Genomic DNA, 18,201 nt, shown 5'->3' on the forward strand with positions numbered 1-18,201 from the left:
TGGAGGAAGGAACTGCAGATGTGGTGGAAACAGCAAGAGAACCAGAATTAGAAGTGGGGTCTAAGATGTGACTGAACTGCTGTAATTTCAGGATAAAATTCGAACAGATGAGGAGTTGCTTCTTATGGATGAGCAAAGAAAGTGGTTTCTTGAGATAGAATTTACTCCTGGTAAAGATGCTGTGAAGATTGTTGAAACTCTAAGAAAGGATTTAGAATACTGCCTAAAGTTAGCTGCTAAAACAGTGGCAGATTTTGAGAGGACTCCAATTTCGAAAAAAGTTCTACTGTGGGTAAAATGCTATCAAACAACATTGCAGGCTACAGAGAAATCGTCCGTGAAAGGAAGAGTCAGTCCATGTGGCAAACTTCATTGTCTTATTTTAAGAAATGGCCGCGGCCATCCCAGCCTTCAGAGACCACCACCCTGATCAGCCTGCAGCCACCACCAAGCAAGGCAAGACCCTCCACCAGCAAAAAGATTATGACTCGCTGAAGGCTCAGATGATGGCTAGTGATTTTTAGCAATAGAGTGTTTTTTAATCAAGGCATGTACATTTTTTTTTTAGGTATAATGCTATTGCACACTTACAGTATGGTATAAACACAACTGTTATATGCACTGGGAAACCAAACAATCTGTATGACTCTCCCTTTTACTGCAGTGTCTGAAACTGAGCCCGTAACGTCCCCGCGGCCTGCCTGCAGTGACTCTGCTGGCTGTCCATGGATATGCTCTTCTAGCCCCTGTGCTTCCTGTGGATTAAGCAGATAGATCTAGGGGTTCAAGTTTGACTTTCTGGTAAGACTTTGTCGTCGTTGTATTGTGAGGCTTATTTCTAATCATGGGATAAAAGGTGTTTTCTGCACACTAAGGCTGATTTGGTACTGTCACCCCTGGGGGTGGGGAGTGGTGTCATCAGAACAGGAGGCCATGGCTCCTCTCCCCTAATATGCCTTTCAATTTTTGAAAGTTGCAGTAAATGATCATGTCTTGTGAGCAACAAACCTGAAGACCATGCACATGTAAGGAGTTTGGTGTTATGATCAAACAAAACAAAGAAACAAAAAGTTAACCTGAACTTTCAGTTACAGATGGCAGACTAAAACCGCACATTAACCTTAGCTCTAACCAAAACCCTACGAAAATGACAGTGCATTTGTGTGTGTGTGTGTGTGTGTGTGTGTGTGTACGTGTGTACATACAGCATCCATGCCCAGTACATGCACACAGTCCATCTACTGCACACAACAGTACAGATGTAGTTATACAGAGATAGTTAATAATACAATTAAATAAATATATATGTATATCTGCAAAGAAAAAGGAGAACAGGAGACGAAACAGCCACAGGAGTTTAAAAGCTGCCGAGGATATGAGTGAGTGGAAACTGATGTAGCTGACCTAAAAGTCAGACCCTAAACTGGCAGCATGAAAAGCAAGGATGCAGCCTAGTCTACATGGCAAAACTGAGCCCCAAAGGCTCAAGAACTTGTGGTGTGGAAGCTCCTGAAAGTGGGGATAAAGTTGGGCTAAAACTGAATGGTCGGCTCAAAGGCTGATAAGAAAGAGGCAGATGTTCCCAGGGCTCCTCACCTGTCCCCCTCAGCAGAGCCTGGGCTTCCTTCTCCGCGATGGTAAATGCAGGAGCTTGTGCGATACCAGGTCCAGGTGAGAGCAGGGGTGCTGCCCTGAAAACGTGACCTCCCAGCCTTCTTCCTGCTCTTGCTTCCAGACGCTGAAGGCACCTCATACCCACTTGGCATGAGATCAGAAGAACCCCCTCTGGGAAATCTGATCAGCCCCAGAGAAGTGACCTAAATGTATCAATTTAGGGGACTCCCCAATGAAAAGGCCCATCCAGACCACCCTGGTTGAAGCCCACAGTTGATAAGCCCCTTCCACCGCAGGGAGCTCACGATCCAATCCAGCTTTATAGTGCTCTACTGCTAAATATAAGTAGATATCCAAGCTTGCTACAGAGCTGAAGAAAGCTTATGATGTTTATTCTAATGCATAAGACAGAAGAATACAGCAAACTGGAGACTATGAAAAAAGAAAAAAGAAAAAAACTTCTAGAAGTGTATTATTATTCCCAGAGAAATAAGAAATAAACAGGACTCTACAAAAAAGAATATTCAGGGGACAAAAAACTCATACATTAAAATCAACATAGCAGAAATGGAAAACCCAACAGGAAGGCTGGACAGTAAATGTCAAAGTTTCCCAGGAAGTAGGATAAAGGCAAAGAGAAAACAAGAGGGAAAAGATTTTTAAAATTTTAAAAAGGTCCAGGATAGGAGATCCTAATACTAAAAACAAAGAGAAAAAACCAACAAAACCACACACACCAGGGGCAGAGGAGATTCAAAGAAACGATTCAAGACAACTTCCCAGAATCTAAAGACATTCGATTCAGCACTAGGAACCAAAAGGCATCACAACCCAGAGCAACGTCAGGAACTGAGAACTGGGAAAAGGAGACAATCCTTCAAGCAGAGAGCGACGGAGCCGGGCACTGGGGTCGACGGTGCAAAGGCTCGAGAGCTGGGAAGGAGGCCTCCAAGCCAGAATCCTCACGCGGCTATCACGGTCTCAGACACTCTCCTCCGCCCACCCTTCTCAGGGAGCTGCCAGACCAAGGAGGGATGGAGCGGTGGCTGCTCCAGCAGCGGCCGAGGCAGGGACCTGAGGGCACAGGCTGGGCACAGGCTGGGCGACCTTACTTACTCCAGGCGAACCTGAGCCCGTCTGCAAGGCCCTCCGTGGAGCTGGGGTGGAGGGGCTCTGGGGTGAGGGAAGACTACATAGAAAACGCAGCAAGGGCAGCAGCAAAGGCGGCGACCCGACGGAACTGACCGGACACCCGGAGCCCAGGAGGGGCCTGCAGGCTGACCCAGTGGCCGGTGGGCAGTCGGTGCCAAGTCTCCAGTTCCTCCGACTCCTTCCCTGTTGCTCTCTGGTCACTCAGGAAACCAGGAAGCTGCCAAGCCCAGCCACCACCTCTCCGCACTCATCCCCTGGACCCCCGCCCCGCCTGCCGACGGCCTCTGTTCTTCCCATGATCCCGTCGCTCCGTGACCGCTGTGGCTCAGCCCCACTCAAGTCCCTGGGCCTCCCGGGCAATCAGAGTCAGCAGTGGTCTCTGCTCTCAGGGGCTGCTGGTGCCCAGCTGGAGGTCTGTAGGCAGGGAGGGCGGGAAGGGAAATTCGAGAAAAACGTGACAGAAACAACGAAAACCAGCACAATGGTCAACAGTGGCCACAGTCACAAGCCGGGACAGTCATGGTTCCACAATGAGGAGGACAGTGCGGCCAGCTCCAGGGCCAGCCGGTCGAGGGGCGCTCCTGGCTTTCACCAACAGGCACACCCGCAGACCCAGCTCCTGTTTGGAAAACATTTTTGTTATGTATTTATCACCTGGCCAGGCACAAAAAGCCTTTCCAGTGATACCTACACCGAAACTGAATGAAAAGTGTGGGTGAACAGAAACTGAGGTGACATCAGTGCACAAAGAGCACGATGAACCTCATATACAACAAATATGCAACCTGCATTTAAAGCAAAGCTAGTCACTGAAATTGATGTTCTGTGTTATGCGTATCGGACATTCAATCCATGTTTTAGATTGCAGAGCGTATTCACCTTCACGACAGTACTGGTAGGTAGTTTTATGACAATTACTTTAACCACGTATTAAATAAAACCTAGTTGACTCTTACTTTAGAACCCTCATCTTGATGTAAAAGCTGGTTCAAACACACTGTGGCTCTCATACAACCACCAGCTGCACGCCTGACAGCACATGATCAGGACAGAGACCCAGCACCGTCTTGAACCAAATCAGAGTTGCAAGTGCAAGCTCTTTAGTTCTCCTCCTTCAAGAAAACTGGATGAAGGACGGGGACAGGACAGTGACTTGGGTGCCGCGCCCACCGCAGGGATGCTTGTCTGTGACGAGGGAATCATGTCTGGAACATGCACTTTCACGGGACACAGATACGGGGAGTCTCGGCAAGCCCAGACCACTGCCAGTACCTTCCTGGTGCTGAAGGCCAGGCCGACGTGGCTGTGCTGGACCCAAGGGCCTCTGGGCGCCTCGTGTCTTCTCGGCGCCTGTTTTCGCCTCTCGGCTTTCTTCTAACTTCACTACAGCCAGCAATCTCGTCTTAACCACTAAACCGTCTTCTGTAGCCCAAGCAGCTGTTCTTCCAGCAAGTCCTCCGTGAACCCCCTCCTTTGGGTTTGAGGTTCTCATGCTCCGACGCTCCATTCCGAGCCACAGAAGTGCTTCCCTGGTCCTCTTCTGCTTAAGTGTTATTGTGCTTCCCTGAGCCATGAAGTCCTCGTCTTGGCTCCTATGGGCCTGACAGGGCGGGGCCCCCAACAAGAGGCGAATCATCGGGACCCCTGGTAATGCTTTCCAACGACGATCAGACAAACACAAGGTAAACCGGGATTTAAGCACTGGGTTGGCCCAAAAGTTCCGAACAAACTTTTTGGCCAACCCAATATTTATTGTGAGGGTTGTAACTAGACATATAAAAAGTTACACAGCTAATGAAAATGCTGAAATGAAGATGCTTAGGGAAAAAACGTCAACTAACTTACATCTCGTATTAAAGACACACTCTTTATTGGCTGAAGGCTCTGCATCAGATATTTAAAATAACACAAACACTCAGGATTGCAGTTTTGTAATTTAGTTCTCAGCCGTGGCAGATACAATGGTTAACATGCTTAGGACAGATGACAGTCCGTATATTTCTTAATAAGCTTATCCAGCACATCTGTACAAGGTGAAACGTCCCCTTCTAGTTGCCACGCCCCATCCCCCAACAGCAACAAATGCACAAACACAACAGGGACTCACTTCAAACGATGGACACTGCACATGGCCATGATGGACCGCAGAGCTCCCCGTATTAATACAGACCTTAATGCCAGTGTTGAAAAGGGGATTCTGTGACATCCCTGGGAAAATCTAAAACCCTGACTCAGTTTTCTGAAGCAAACGGTGTGACGAAGTCAGGTCAGGGAAGCTGACTCTGAAGGAGGTCGCGGCAGCCTGACCTGCTCTGGTAACGGTGTAAGCGGCAGCTCCCACGCCTGGTGACACAGATGCCACCAGAGCAGACCCCCCGCGGCCACCAAGCAGGCCACTCGAGGGGCCAGAAGTGGCGCGGAAGGTGCCAGAGGGACAGCGCGGACGAGGCGCCTGGGCCCACCGTTCCCCACGCGTGCAAGGGGGTCCTGGGGCAGGAGGCACGATGCCGCAAGGCTCACGTCAGGTTCAGGGCGAGTCACACAAAAGAGGCCCGATGTCACGAGCGCTGTGAACATAGAAACCGGCAGCAGTTAACTCACGGATGGAGGACCACAGAAAGCACAGCCCAAATGTCACACCTTTTTATTCAGACCACACGTTTTTCTAAAAGTCTACTTGAATCGGGAGCCATCTGTATGAAATAAAGGTTTTAAGCACAGCTGCACAATTTAGGACAGCTGAAGCTCCAGATGCTCGCATGTAACTTCCCGATGAATCTCTCGTCGCCGCCCCAGGTGCCCTGGAAGCTGCAGGAGGCCCCGGAAGATGCTTCGGTGTAGGCCTGAGCCGCCCCGTCTTCCGCAGCCTTCACCATGCAGCATGCAGCTACGAGAGAAAACGCTGTGTTTTAAAAAGGCATTTGAAAGTCATACGGGGCCTAACGTAATAAAAGCGACAAAGCAAATGCCGCTTGGACGTTTTATATCAGGTCATTTTGGTTGAAATATAACACATACCAACATCTTCCTAAGCTACCAATTCAAGGGAATGGAAAGAGAGAGAGATCGCAAGCCTAACCGGAGCTTTCCGTCCAGATATACCTGTGGGTGTTCGGGGGAGCGCGTCATCTGGAAGGCACCTGCGTCTTCACAGCAGGCGGAGGGGCGGCCTGGAAGCAGGCGAGCTGCAGGTGCACGCCGCTCCTGACCCGGCTCAGCAGCAACTCCAGCAGCCTGTGGGGAGAGGCGCTGACAGCCACGGGCGGGCGGCGGGCGGGACCCAGACACGCTCACCCGGTCCGGTCCGGTCCCCCACACGCCCTGCCCCACGGTGCCTCCCTGGGCCAGGAAAGTCACTCATCTGTGGATTTTGGACTCAATGACAGAAATAAGCCGACCAAAGAAGCTAGCTGCAAGGACATACACGTGCAGACGTCTTCACCTTACACATAAAATCGCCCTCTGTCCCCTTCCCCTAGATTAGTTAGATGCTCCCCCAAACAGACTGATGTTTGGGTATTTGAGCCTCTAATTTTAAACACTTCACATACACTGAAATGTACTCTTTTTGGCATCAGCTCTGTGCCCGTTGCTAAACGCACCGCAGCAGCCTCAAGACCCCCGCCGTCGGGACAGAGCAGTCCCGTCACCTCCAAATCCTCCTGTGCTGCCCGTCTGTCGTCACCTTTGCCCTCACCCCACCCCGTGGCAACTACTGGTCTCTTTTCTGTTGCTCTTATTTTGCATTTCTGCCTTTTGCAAACACTGGAGAAGGGGACTGAAGGGGTGAATGCAGCACAGGAACACCCAGGGTCAGTCCCAACCCCAGCAATAACCTGCCTGGTCCCTGTGCTGGCCAGACAGAGCCGCATCATTCTGGGGCCACAAGGGACCTTACAGCTCGTCTGGCTCAGAGGAAGCAGCCAAGAAACGAGCTTACTGGGGTCAAGAGACTACTTCCTGGTTTCACGGCGCTCCCCGCAGATCTGAAACAGCCCCCGTCCTGGCCTTCACTGTGGTGTCTGCTGCTCCTGACTCCCTCAAAAGCACTGGTCTTTTGAGCCTAGCGAGCACTAGCTGCACATGTTAACGATACGTGGCTGCTTCAATCTTTCATGATGTTCATGCTAGAGGAATGGACAGCATTTGAACCACGCAGTCAGCGAGAGGAGCAGGAGACTAGGAAGGTCTCTGCCGCCCGTCCTCCCAGCCCCGTCCACACCCTACAGGCTCCCTCTGCCCTCTGAGTGTCCACAACATCCTCTGTGCTGCCCCAGGCCACACCGAGGGTGTCACGCAGTCAGGGCTCCGTAACTGTCTGCCTTGTCAGCCAGCTGCAAGGGTGGGCGGACCTTGGCCGGGCTGGGGAAGGGGCCCAGGCTGGCGGTGTTTCCGCTGTCTCAGGTGAGGGGAGCCCGGGCACTCGTGACCTTTGCCTGGCCTAGACTTTGTCTCGGGTCAGAATTTCCTGTTACGTGAGTAGCAAAGTTTGAGGTCAGGCTGAGACCATTAATACAATATTAGCGAAACGTATATAACTTTATGATGTCATGTCTACAAATTTAGTCTTAACACTTCATATTATAGAGCACAAAATGTACACTGCTGACCTACTGGAAGGAAAAATCAGTGAGTCCTGCATTTTACTATGCTGTCCTCTCCTTTACGGTTCTCGAAGTATTTTCTTAAAAATTTCAGATAAGAATATAGTTTACTGAGTGAGTCAAAATAAACTTTCTTATGGACGTTTAAGGGACTGGTACGGTCACTTAAAACAGTAAAAGAACCAATTTCTGAATCGTCATGAAACCCAGGTTTTACCTCCTTCTGCCGCGTGGGAGACAAGCTAACAACGCGTACCTGAGGGCCACCGAGTACCGCCTTCCTCAAGGCCAAGTCTCCACCTGAAGAGGAGGAGTTTAGGTCCCTGAGACCAGCACCCAGACTTACTTTCTGTCCGCTCCGCTCGAGAGCTGCGGTAGGGCTTCCAGAGCCTGCTTGAAACTGGATCTGGAACACAGACAGCATCCCAGGCAGGGACACGCCGGCCCCACCAGGAAGAGGAACGTCAGAAAAAGCGCATCTTACATACAGAGAAACATACAGCCCAGTAGAAGCAGGGGGAAAAGTGAAAGTGAAAGTGAGGGTTTGTAGGAGCTGGGCCAGAAGAATTCAACCAGCAAATAAAACACAACTTGAAAAGCAAAGGAGAAGCTGATTTTTACACAAGGGTGCTACTCACCGTGGTAGGTGAGAGCTTCGTGTGGAGTCATTAAATTTAAGGAGGTCTTTACTTTCAAAACAAAGCTGAAGTACACAGATGAAACAGCTGGTAAGGGAGGAAGAGGGCTAAGTAGAAACAGGGATGATCTTGTGCAACAGTATACAAAGGGGGTACTTCTAGAATTGACCTGTGCAGGGCCTGATTTCCAGCCAACTTCTTATAATAACAACATGTCTTAAGAGGATTTAGCTGTTATCATATTTAAAATTTGTACGATAATGGAGAGGGGTGTGTGTGTGTGTGTGTGTGTGTGTGTGTGTGTGTGTAATTCAACATCATTTCATTTCATGAAATACAGAAAAGGGAGTGGATTTAAAAACCACCAATTTGGTATGTTTAACTTTTTAAAGTAGAAAGTACCAGAAAAGTTACTAAATCAAATGAAAAGCATTTTAGGGGAGATTATTTGGTAATAACTTGTATTGTTCACTAAGGAACAGTTCTCATCTCTTTTTGTTTTATGACTATTGACTAAAGTAAAGAAATAAATGTAATTATTTTGACTTCAAAGTGGCCTTTGATTTTTTTCTTTTCGTAAAAACGTCTGCATCAGTGGACCAGGAAATAAACTTCTGAGCAATGTTTCTCAAACTAGGGGCAGGTATCAGAGCAACACACAGAGAGACAGCAAAGTACCAACAGGGCCCCAGAAATTGGCAGGGTGCCCAGCTGTTCCTGGTGGGTCAGGTATGGGGGGGTGGGGACAGGTCACAACTTGTGGGCACTCAGTCCTCTTCCCTGACGTGGAGAGAAGTCTCTACCGCCGCCTCCACTGTCACCTGATTTCCTGTAAACCTCTTCTCATTCGATGAAGAGCAATGTGAGGCCACTGCTATTTTTACATCACGACCAAGAAGAAGAGGATGAAGGTGACCCCACCAAGAGTTTACTGGGTGGTTTGACATAGTTTCTCATTTAATTCCCCCAAAACTTTGCCTAGAAAGTACTATTATCTTCCTGTCACAGATGAGGAAGCTGGGCTACGAAAGGTCAAGTCAGTGGGAAAGAACACACAGGTCTGTCCTCATGCAGAGCACCTCACCCATGGGTCCTGGGCGGGTGCTTTCTGGTGTCTATCACTCAGCACTTGTGCAGAGCAGCAGTGGTGGGAACGAACCAGAAAGGCTCCCGGTCAGCCGCCAGAACAGAAGTAAGAGGCTAATAACCTCATGTGTTAGGAAAAAATGGAAAAGTTTTCAGCTGTAGCAATGACAGTCAGGATGACGGCACGAGCACACCGTCTAAAGCTGGAAACGAACGGTAAGTACATCGCACATCGTGTTTAAGCAGTTCCCCTGTGGACCCAACACTTCCCAGGCAATACTGCCAATGGGGTAAACAATCTTCTGTAGGTAGTGCTGTTTCAGTTCACCTACTGATGTTTCAATGATAGGAAATCCTGACTTTCATTCAAAACAGCTAAGAATTATCACCAAATTTCCACTACAAAATTCTGCAGAGAAACCACAAGGTCTTCCTCTTATGCTGATACTCATGATGCTTGAACTGTCCTTCAGAGTCTGTGATGAATAGACTGACTCAATTCTTATTTTCTCCTTTTCAAAAGAAGTATGCAATGCTCTGCTACACCGCTTATGAGACTAAGACTTACCTCAGTGAATGAGAAACATGAAATTACATTAAACCTTTTTTCCTTCTGTGCTACAAAGGAGCAGTCTCTGGAATCCTTGGCTCACTGTAGGTTTGTGCTTTTAACAAAACAACTGATCGCACATGAACTATGAGACCACAGTCACAAGCGCTCGCTGTGATCAGTCACCTTCACCTGGGACCTCACGCCTGTACGACGAGCTTTACTACAGGGGCTTTCGGAGCACTCACGGCACGGCCACGGAGCATCTCACCTGCTCTCTGGCGTCAGGTGAGCAGCCACGGTGTCCCTCAGGGTGCAGATTTCGAGCCTTGCCTGGAGGTGAGAAAGGGACAGGTGACCATGGGAACTATGTTGTCTGTCAAACAGAAACAACGCGAGGGTCGGCCCCCAGCCTGCTCCACGCAGGGCAGACCCCCATGGCCACAGTGGCAGCTCGTTACGAGTGAGCAGACCTTCTAAATCAGCCCAAAGAAACCGGCCACAACAAAGTTCCCTTTCACTGAAAACTGTCTGAGAGTCAAGTCTGACTGTGTGGAGGCAGGTGTCCTGCTCTGAAAGGTAGGGACTGTGCCAGGGCCGTCCAGCCACCAGATGTCACCCTCCAACCAGTGCATCCCCTGGTCTCCCTGGGGAGACCAGGACTGTCCTGTCCTGAGACTGACAGGAGGTGGAAGGACGCGGGCTGCCACACTGCCTCCTGCCCTGCCCTTCCAGGCTCCACGATGCTAACCTCAGAGCTAAGCTCTGCAGACTCAGTGCAGCGCTATGAAAGTCACAGCTGGCTTTTCTCTTTCTTTTCTTTTTTCTTTTTAAAAACAAAACTTGACAAGTTGATCCTAGACACAACAATATGGAAATGGAATAGCACAGCTGGAGAAACTCAGACCTTCTCATTTCAAAACTTACTGCAAAGCTACCATAATCCAAACAGTGTGGCACTGGCACACGGACAGACATGTAGATCAACAGGAACATGGCTGCGTGCCCAGAAACAAACCCTTACATTTACGATCAGCTGACTTTCAACAAGGTGCCGAGACCATTTGGTGGGAGAGGTGGTCTCTCCAACACATGGTGCTAGGGACAGCTGGATAACTGGACGTCCACACTCAAAAGGACAGAAGGTGGGTCCCTTCCTTAAAAACTGACTCAGAATGGATCACAGACCTAAATGTAAGTGAAAAAACTATAAAACCCTTAGAAGAAAACAGGAGTAAACCTCTGTGACATTAGGCCAGGCCTGCCTTCTTAGGAATGACAATAGAAGTACAAGTGACAAAAGAAAAATTAGATAATTTGGGCTTCATCAAAATCAAAACATTCTGTGCTACAAAGGACACCATCACAAAAGTGACGACCCCACAGAATGAGATACTGTTTCACACACACGGGGACGGCTACGACCAACCAGACAGTCACACGTGCCGACGAGGATGTGGAGAATTTGGAAACCTCATACACTGCTGGTAGGAAAGCACATGGTATAGCTACTTGGAAAACAGTCTGGCAGCTCATCAAAAGACTAAACACAGAGTAGCCACATAACCTAGCGATTCCAGTCCCGGGGGTATCCCCAAGAGAAATGAGAACATGTGTCCACAGAAAACTTGTACACAATCGTTCACAGAACCTTTCTTTGTATCAGCCAAAAAGTGCAAACCCAAATGTCCATCACATGATGAGTGAACAAATAAAATGTGGCATATCTATACAATGGGACGCTATTCAGCCACAACAAGGCATGACACAGGCTGCAATAGGGACGAACCTTGCAAGCATTACGCTCAGTGAAAGAAGCCCGTCACAAAAAGCCATATTCTATGATCCCACTTTTATGAAATTTTCAGAAGAGGCAACCAGAGAAAGAAAGCAGACAGGTGCTTGTCAGTGGCTGGGGTGGGGGCTGGGAGGGACGTGGACAGTGACCGCTAACGGGGCTGGGGTTTCTCTCTGGGGTGATGCAGCGTTCCACAGTGGATTGTGGTGACGGACTGCACAACTCTGTGAACACAGCAGAAGAAAATCCACTGAACTGTATTCTTTTTATCTTGCAGACGCACTGTACGGCATATGAATTTCATCTGCGTAAGACTTTTAAGAAAAAACAAGCTAACCTAACGCTTCTACCTCTTGGCAAGGGTGGAGAGGGTGTGCTCTGCACACAGCTTGCTGCCCTCGGAGCCCTAGGGCCCCCAGCGAGGACACCCTCCTTCACCTCAGGTACCGCAGTGTGCGTGCTGCCCAGGAGACCGTTTTAAAGACACAGCCCTCACCTCTAGGCGTGCACAAAACACAAACAACAATGAAAGACGTGGCTAGTTTTTAAATTAACCAATCAAGATAAAAGCTGACTTACATAAGATACAGTACATTCAGTGAAATGTTCAGTTTGGAAAGCAATTGTTTGGTTTCATTTTTCAGGGGTTTAGAAGCCTGAAACAGTTTGTAATGACAAAGCGTAGATATGACAATTTGTCTCTCTTGTTTACATTCTAGTGTATATAAAAACGAACCTACAAGGAAAACATCAAAGAGAAAAAACAAGGTAGAACTTTCGGCTGAATATTTTAGGAGAAGGATTAAATCACTGTAAAACTAGTATCTGCTAGAAATTTTATTCAAACAAAGTGATAAGGAATTAACCTATGAATTATGCCAATTGTAAAAGCTGTGATTATTTATACAAAATACATGGACCGTTTGCCAGAAAACGCCCCTGCCAGCGGCTCTCGGGAAGGTCTGAGGCTGACGGCCAGGCCAACCCTTCACGCGGGCCTCGCAGAGCCATCTGATCAGGAGGAGGTCACACACAGGCATCCCGAACGGCAGTGGCCAACGTTTCACAACACAACTGACGCCAGTCTCCAGGAGGCACAGAGCTCAGGAGGCCGGGCTGCCAGCCGGTTCCGATGTCTCTTTCTGCCCCTTCCTGCTGACCCTCCTGCGAGAGGAACTCAGTCATCAGCTAAACAGGCTGCAGAAAAAATCTGCAGGGAGGGGAGCTTTTTGTTGTAATTCCAGGACCGCCTAGGCCCAAAGCAGCTACTGCAACTTCCTTTCAATTCATCTTCACATACACAACTCCTGTTACTGATCTCCTCCTGCACAACTATTAGAACAGCCACGATCATGGAAATATTATGAAGTTTCTGTGATGGATTTTCCCCTCGCCAGCTTGCCAGGTCAATACACACGCTCAATCCCTTTCACCCTGCGTTTCTGTGTGAACTTTTTCAAGTGCAGAGACTCTGGGAGAACTTTACGGCGAGCACCTGTGCAGCACAGACTCCGCCGCCAATGTTCTCCACAGCACACGCATCTGCCACAGGCGTCACTGCCTGGAGTAGGCTGTTGCAACTTTTTTGATTCTTTGAGTTAAAACTTACACACTGCACAATGGACAAATCTTCGAGTGCACATCTGGTGAGTTCGGGCTGCTGCACACACTGTGTGCGGGAACCATCCCGAGGTGTAGGACCACCGCCTGCAGAGCCCCCTCAGCTCCCCAACTGGTGTCAACCACCCAGGGGACAGCATCGTCCTGGGGTTTTCTCCACGAAAATGATATCCATCCAGTACAAGGCCCCCTTCACGCGGCTTCCCTGACGCCGAACGGTAATTGTTTTATGGATCCACCGTTTGTTTGTTTACCCTACTGATGGACACCTGGGCTGTTTCCAGTGTTTGGATGGGTAAGTGTATACTTAGTTTTCAAAGAAACTGCAAGAACTTTTCCCGAAGCAGCGGTACTATTTCACACTCCTGCCAACGCGTGAGAACTCGCTTCTCTACAGTCTTGCCAAAACTGGGTGCTTTCAGTCTTTAATTTTCTTCTTCCTGCTGGATGGGAACTCACTGTTGTGTCAGTTTTCACGTCTCAAATAACTAACGATGTGGACCATCCTTCACCTGCTGATTGGACATGGAATCACATGTCCCAGGGTCCCTAGAGCTCTGTTTACTTTTTCTCAATTATTCTTCTCTCTCTTCTTCATATTGGATAACTGATGTTTGGTCTATACATTCACTGATTGTTTTTCTTTTGTCCTCTCCATCCTGCTGTTATTACCATCAAGTATATTTTAAAATATTAATGTATTATACTTTTCTACTCCAGAATTTCTACTTAGTTCCTATTTTAGGGCTCCCATTTTTCTGCTGAGATTCCCTGTCTGTTCATTCATTAGGAGCATAGTCTCCTTTACATCACTGAACACAGCTGCTTTAAAACCCTTGTCTGATTTCTAACAACTGGGTCATCTCAGGGCTGGTCTCAGCTGATTGTCTTTTCTATTGAGAATGGGTCATGTTTTCCTGTTTTGTTCTGCTTGTGCATTTCAACTAAATTTGGATTGTATCCTGGACACTGTGAATGTTATCTTGAGAAGACTCTGGGTTCTAGAATATGCTTCTGAAGAGCTGATTTTTGTTTATTTTAACAAGCAATAAATGTATCTGGACTCAGACTGAAAACCCTCGGCTCTGGGGCAGCTTTTCAGTTCTTACTTCGGTTCTTGCCTTATGTGGGCTGCAGTGGAGTTTGACCAGGCGTGTGGTTTAGGGGCCAACCAGAGACCCAGGCAGTGTATACACAGAACTTACGGCTCCTGCTTTCTGCTCCCTGGGATACCTCCCTTGCTTTCCTGTAGTTGTGGCTGCCCTGAAGCCTATTCTTCTAAACTGAAAAGACAACAGGTTTTATGTAGTTTTAGTTTCCCCTGGGCCTGCATTCAGGCCAAAATCCATAAAAAGTGAGGAATTCACCCAAGTGCCATTTCTTCCAGAATCAGCCACTCATGTTCACTCTCTAGAGTCTTCAGGTTTTTGTTTTTACATTTTTTATTTTTATATATTATTCAGGATTAGAGTTGTTATCTGCAGGGGCTTGGCCTGATAGGAGGTCCTCAGGCCTTACTAGATGCAAAACTTCTGGTACTTTAAGAAGATACCCTCACAATGCCCTTGGGCATGAGGGCGTACAGGGGGGCTCACACCCCCACAGGCCTGCACACCCTGGTTCCTACTGATCTGGCTACAGGCAAACCAAGGCTCATCTGGCTTACAGAAGTTACCTTTGCTATTGTAATTACGTAGTTTAAGTAAATACAACATAAACCAATGGAATATGAGTAGAAAAACAGTTATTTGTTGTTTCTATGCAAACTGCATTTGAATGCTCTGGAAAGACTATTTACAAGAAGTTTCTAAAAATTTCCTGTTAAATTGAACGTGGTGAAGACAACTGTAAAACAGAAAAACTCACAGAACTTCAGAAGGAATCTGCATTCAGACAGTTTCACAAGAGTCACTGTACTCTAAAGGGACAGGAACTCTGGACCTGTCGACGTCATGGATATGGCTCACACAGGAGACCCTGTGGCTCTCCAACCAGCAGATCCACAGAAAAATACGAAGCCTGTCTGGACCTCCTGAGGCTGATGACTGAAAACACATCTCTGTGTTTTCAAACAACTAAGTTAAACACAGAACTGAGCGGCTGTTGTACCTGCAATGCTCCGTTTTTGCTGAAGGATGAGACGCACTGCATCAGCCTACTCAGCTCTTCAGAAACTGCTTCCACCACCCTAGACAGCACCCGAGGCACCAGGTCTTTGGAAATAGTGAACACCTGATAGAACGTTGAAAATAAGAAGAAATGATGCATTATGAGGACTTGCCTTGACCAGAACTTGTTAAAAACAAAGGGATGCACGTAGCAAAACACCCCCCAGGTCTCCTAAGCTGTATTTCTGCAGGATCAGAATTGACGAAGGAAAGGCAGACACGGGCTTGCACACAAGCTGTATTCACTGATTCGTTACAAAAAACATTCCTCTTAAAAAATATTGGCAAATGTAGTTTTGAAAGATATTGTTGATGGGGACAAACTGAAATAGTTTTAAAGATTTCTTCCTCCTCTACCCTTTTCACAAGAAGAAATACGATTTCTAAAGAGGAAATTATAGAAATAAAAACATACTGGGTCAGACTCTCCTTGGGTCAAAACAAATGCTACTTCATACTGGATACGTTATTCTGTATTGGCCAACAGAGTTCCCGATTTTACTCTTTGCTGAATTAAATATATATTTCCTTTCATTTGACAAAAACGTTGTTTTCAAGCTTTGAATTTTGATATTTGCAAACTAACAGTTTGGACATTTGGAGAAACATATTACTATCCTGATTTCTAAGTTAGACTAAATCGTATTTTCTTTCTAGCTTTTCCTTTTTTCAGATTCAATCACTAGTATTAAACCTTTGGGTCAACCCAAACATAACCTGAGTACTGAAGAAAATTTGGGGCAAGTTAAGATCATGTGGGAATAGTAAATGTTAAGTACAAAATTCTGTTTTCAGCCACTGGGATATATTAAAAAGGGCCTTGAAAAGCCTAATACAAACAACGTCATGGTTATCGACCGACAGTGGACGTTAATCAAAGTTGCCTCAGTGGGAATCACCATCATCACTAAAATGCCCACATATTCTGCAGCTCCTCTGATTACCACCTGCCCACCTACGACTGAAATGTCTCCACTGCCTGATGATTTAATGTTACACTCTAACTTTATCGGAAGCTAACCTAACAAAAAAGCGCTTTTATATGTCTTTGATAAAATCAGGGTTGAAAGTATATCACTCTTCATAAAAAGATGTACATGGCAAATTCCTGCCTGAGTCAGATCACATAAAAACTTTACTTTATGGAGAAACATGTATGCTCTGCCTCACTAGGAAATGAAAATTACAAGACACCCCACTCCGCTTTCTGCTCTGGCTGCTTCAGACTCAGAGCCAGGTGGAGGCTGCAATCTGTGTCCTTTGCTCGCTCTTCTGTTTCAGCCTTAATGATCCACATTTCTCCAGTTCACCTTGGTAACCCAGGCAGCACGTGTGCATGTGGAGGGTGACGTAAACCTGACACCCCCCGATGCACCTGCACCAGACGCAGATACTCAGAAGGTTCTCGAGCAGCGGTCAACTGTGCCTGAAATCTTCTACTGAGAACTTCTTTGCTGGGCCCATTTCATCTGGTGGACAACAGTTCACTGGCCACAGCCAACCTGGAAGTCCACGACTGCGGAATTACGAAGGCAGTCACAGCAGGGACAACGGCGGGACACTAGGCACAAAGTGCCACGGGAGGGCAGGCTGGGTGTGACCAGCAGCACCAACGTCCAGGGGCACCTCTGTGAGATGCTGAGGGGAGGCCACCACCTATCTTCTTCCCAACACGCCCCACAGCTGCGAGAGTAAGATGTCAGCGCTCATTTGTACACTGGTTAAAAACGGGGCAAGGAATTTTCCAAGTTAGGGAAAGACATCCTTTCAATTTCTCTTCTCTTTACCTTTCAAATATTCATGAGTTTAGTTTTAATTATGAGAAAAGAACATACCCAATTTCAGAAAAAGACTCTCTCACAGTTAAAACACACATGTGCGTGCGCTGAAACCAGAGTTGTATTTTATTTACACCAAAAATACATTCTGAAGGGAAAAAGACCTCCATAAAACCCATCGAACTGGCCTCTTCTTTCCTCCAGTTACCCACGTCCCTTAGAATAGCTAAGGACAGCTTACCTCTGCATGCACAGCAATTATATTCACCAATGCTTCTTTTAAGTAGTTTCTGACACCTGAAATCAGATGGGGGAGGGAAAGGCATTTAGTGGAGATACCAGTGTGGGTGCTGCTGTGGCTGCCCCTGCCCCGCACCTTCCAGGAGAGACAGAGGGGCAGCACTGGCCCAGGGCGCCTGAGAGCCAAATGGCCCGAGGGCTACGTTCGGTCAAGTTATTTTAAAAAAAGGTTAAATTAATTAGGAGTTTTCTTTCATTGTTTTTCCATTTCTGTCACTGTTCTGTTCTCTGTAATTGCTGATCCGCCTGTCAAAAGTGAAATTTAAAACTGCCCTTCAGTTTCTTCATACACATATTCTTCATATGTACACACACACACACACACACACACACACACACACACACACCCACCCCCGCCAGACAAAACCCAGAGGACAGAAGGAGGATATTTACCAAAGTTTATGAAACATATGCTAAACATCTACTATAGCATCTTACTTCCAAATAAAAGTCGAATTATTATGCAGAATGACTATTTTGATCTTAAAAGAATTAGTTCTGGGTGAAACTTCTGAAAAAGACACACTCCAACCTGATTCTGTAAAGCAAGTTAGAGACTGGACAAACCCATGACTTCAGGATGGCATGGCTGCCCTCCAGGGCGGGCACACACGAGAGGGCAGAGCGCAGTCTGCAGGCAGCGGGCATGGGTTCAGTCCAGCCTCCTCTCTACAAGCAGTGACCTGTGGCAGGAAGACAGGGACCCAGCTTCGCCTTCTATCGACAAGAGTGTGAGAACGCACCCGTGTGGGGCTGCAGTGAGGGGGTCCTGGCATTCACATGGCTCCTTAAGAGCTCCTTCGCTATTTTGCAAGAAAAAAAATATAAAAACAAAACGCTGCTTTATTGTAACTCTAAAACAATGGCTTTCACTTGGAGTGGAATTAATATCT

The 18,201-nt window shown here is 47.4% G+C and overlaps 1 protein-coding gene across 5 annotated transcripts in view; it reads right to left on the minus strand.

Moving 5' to 3' along the window:
* Positions 1 to 4,614: 4,614 nt before the first annotated feature.
* The window catches only part of EXOC2 (exocyst complex component 2), a 155,465-nt gene continuing 141,878 nt past the window's right edge, over positions 4,615 to 18,201 (minus strand). For 4 of the 5 annotated variants that reach the window (XM_019944989.3, XM_073810234.1, XM_019944988.3 and 1 more), the window contains 6 exons: positions 17,250 to 17,305; positions 15,172 to 15,294; positions 9,916 to 9,977; positions 7,717 to 7,776; positions 5,869 to 6,000; positions 4,615 to 5,653 (listed from right to left, as the gene is read on the minus strand). In XM_019944989.3, coding sequence (XP_019800548.1) covers positions 5,892 to 6,000; positions 7,717 to 7,776; positions 9,916 to 9,977; positions 15,172 to 15,294; positions 17,250 to 17,305 — 410 coding nt within the window. In that variant the 3' untranslated portion in view covers positions 4,615 to 5,653; positions 5,869 to 5,891. The remainder of the gene's footprint in view (positions 5,654 to 5,868; positions 6,001 to 7,716; positions 7,777 to 9,915; positions 9,978 to 15,171; positions 15,295 to 17,249; positions 17,306 to 18,201) is intronic. The other variant, XM_019944990.3, reaches the window with a different exon arrangement.

The sequence above is a fragment of the Tursiops truncatus genome, chromosome 10 (genome assembly GCF_011762595.2).
Source record: "Tursiops truncatus isolate mTurTru1 chromosome 10, mTurTru1.mat.Y, whole genome shotgun sequence".
Taxonomy (NCBI): Eukaryota; Metazoa; Chordata; class Mammalia; order Artiodactyla; family Delphinidae; genus Tursiops; species Tursiops truncatus.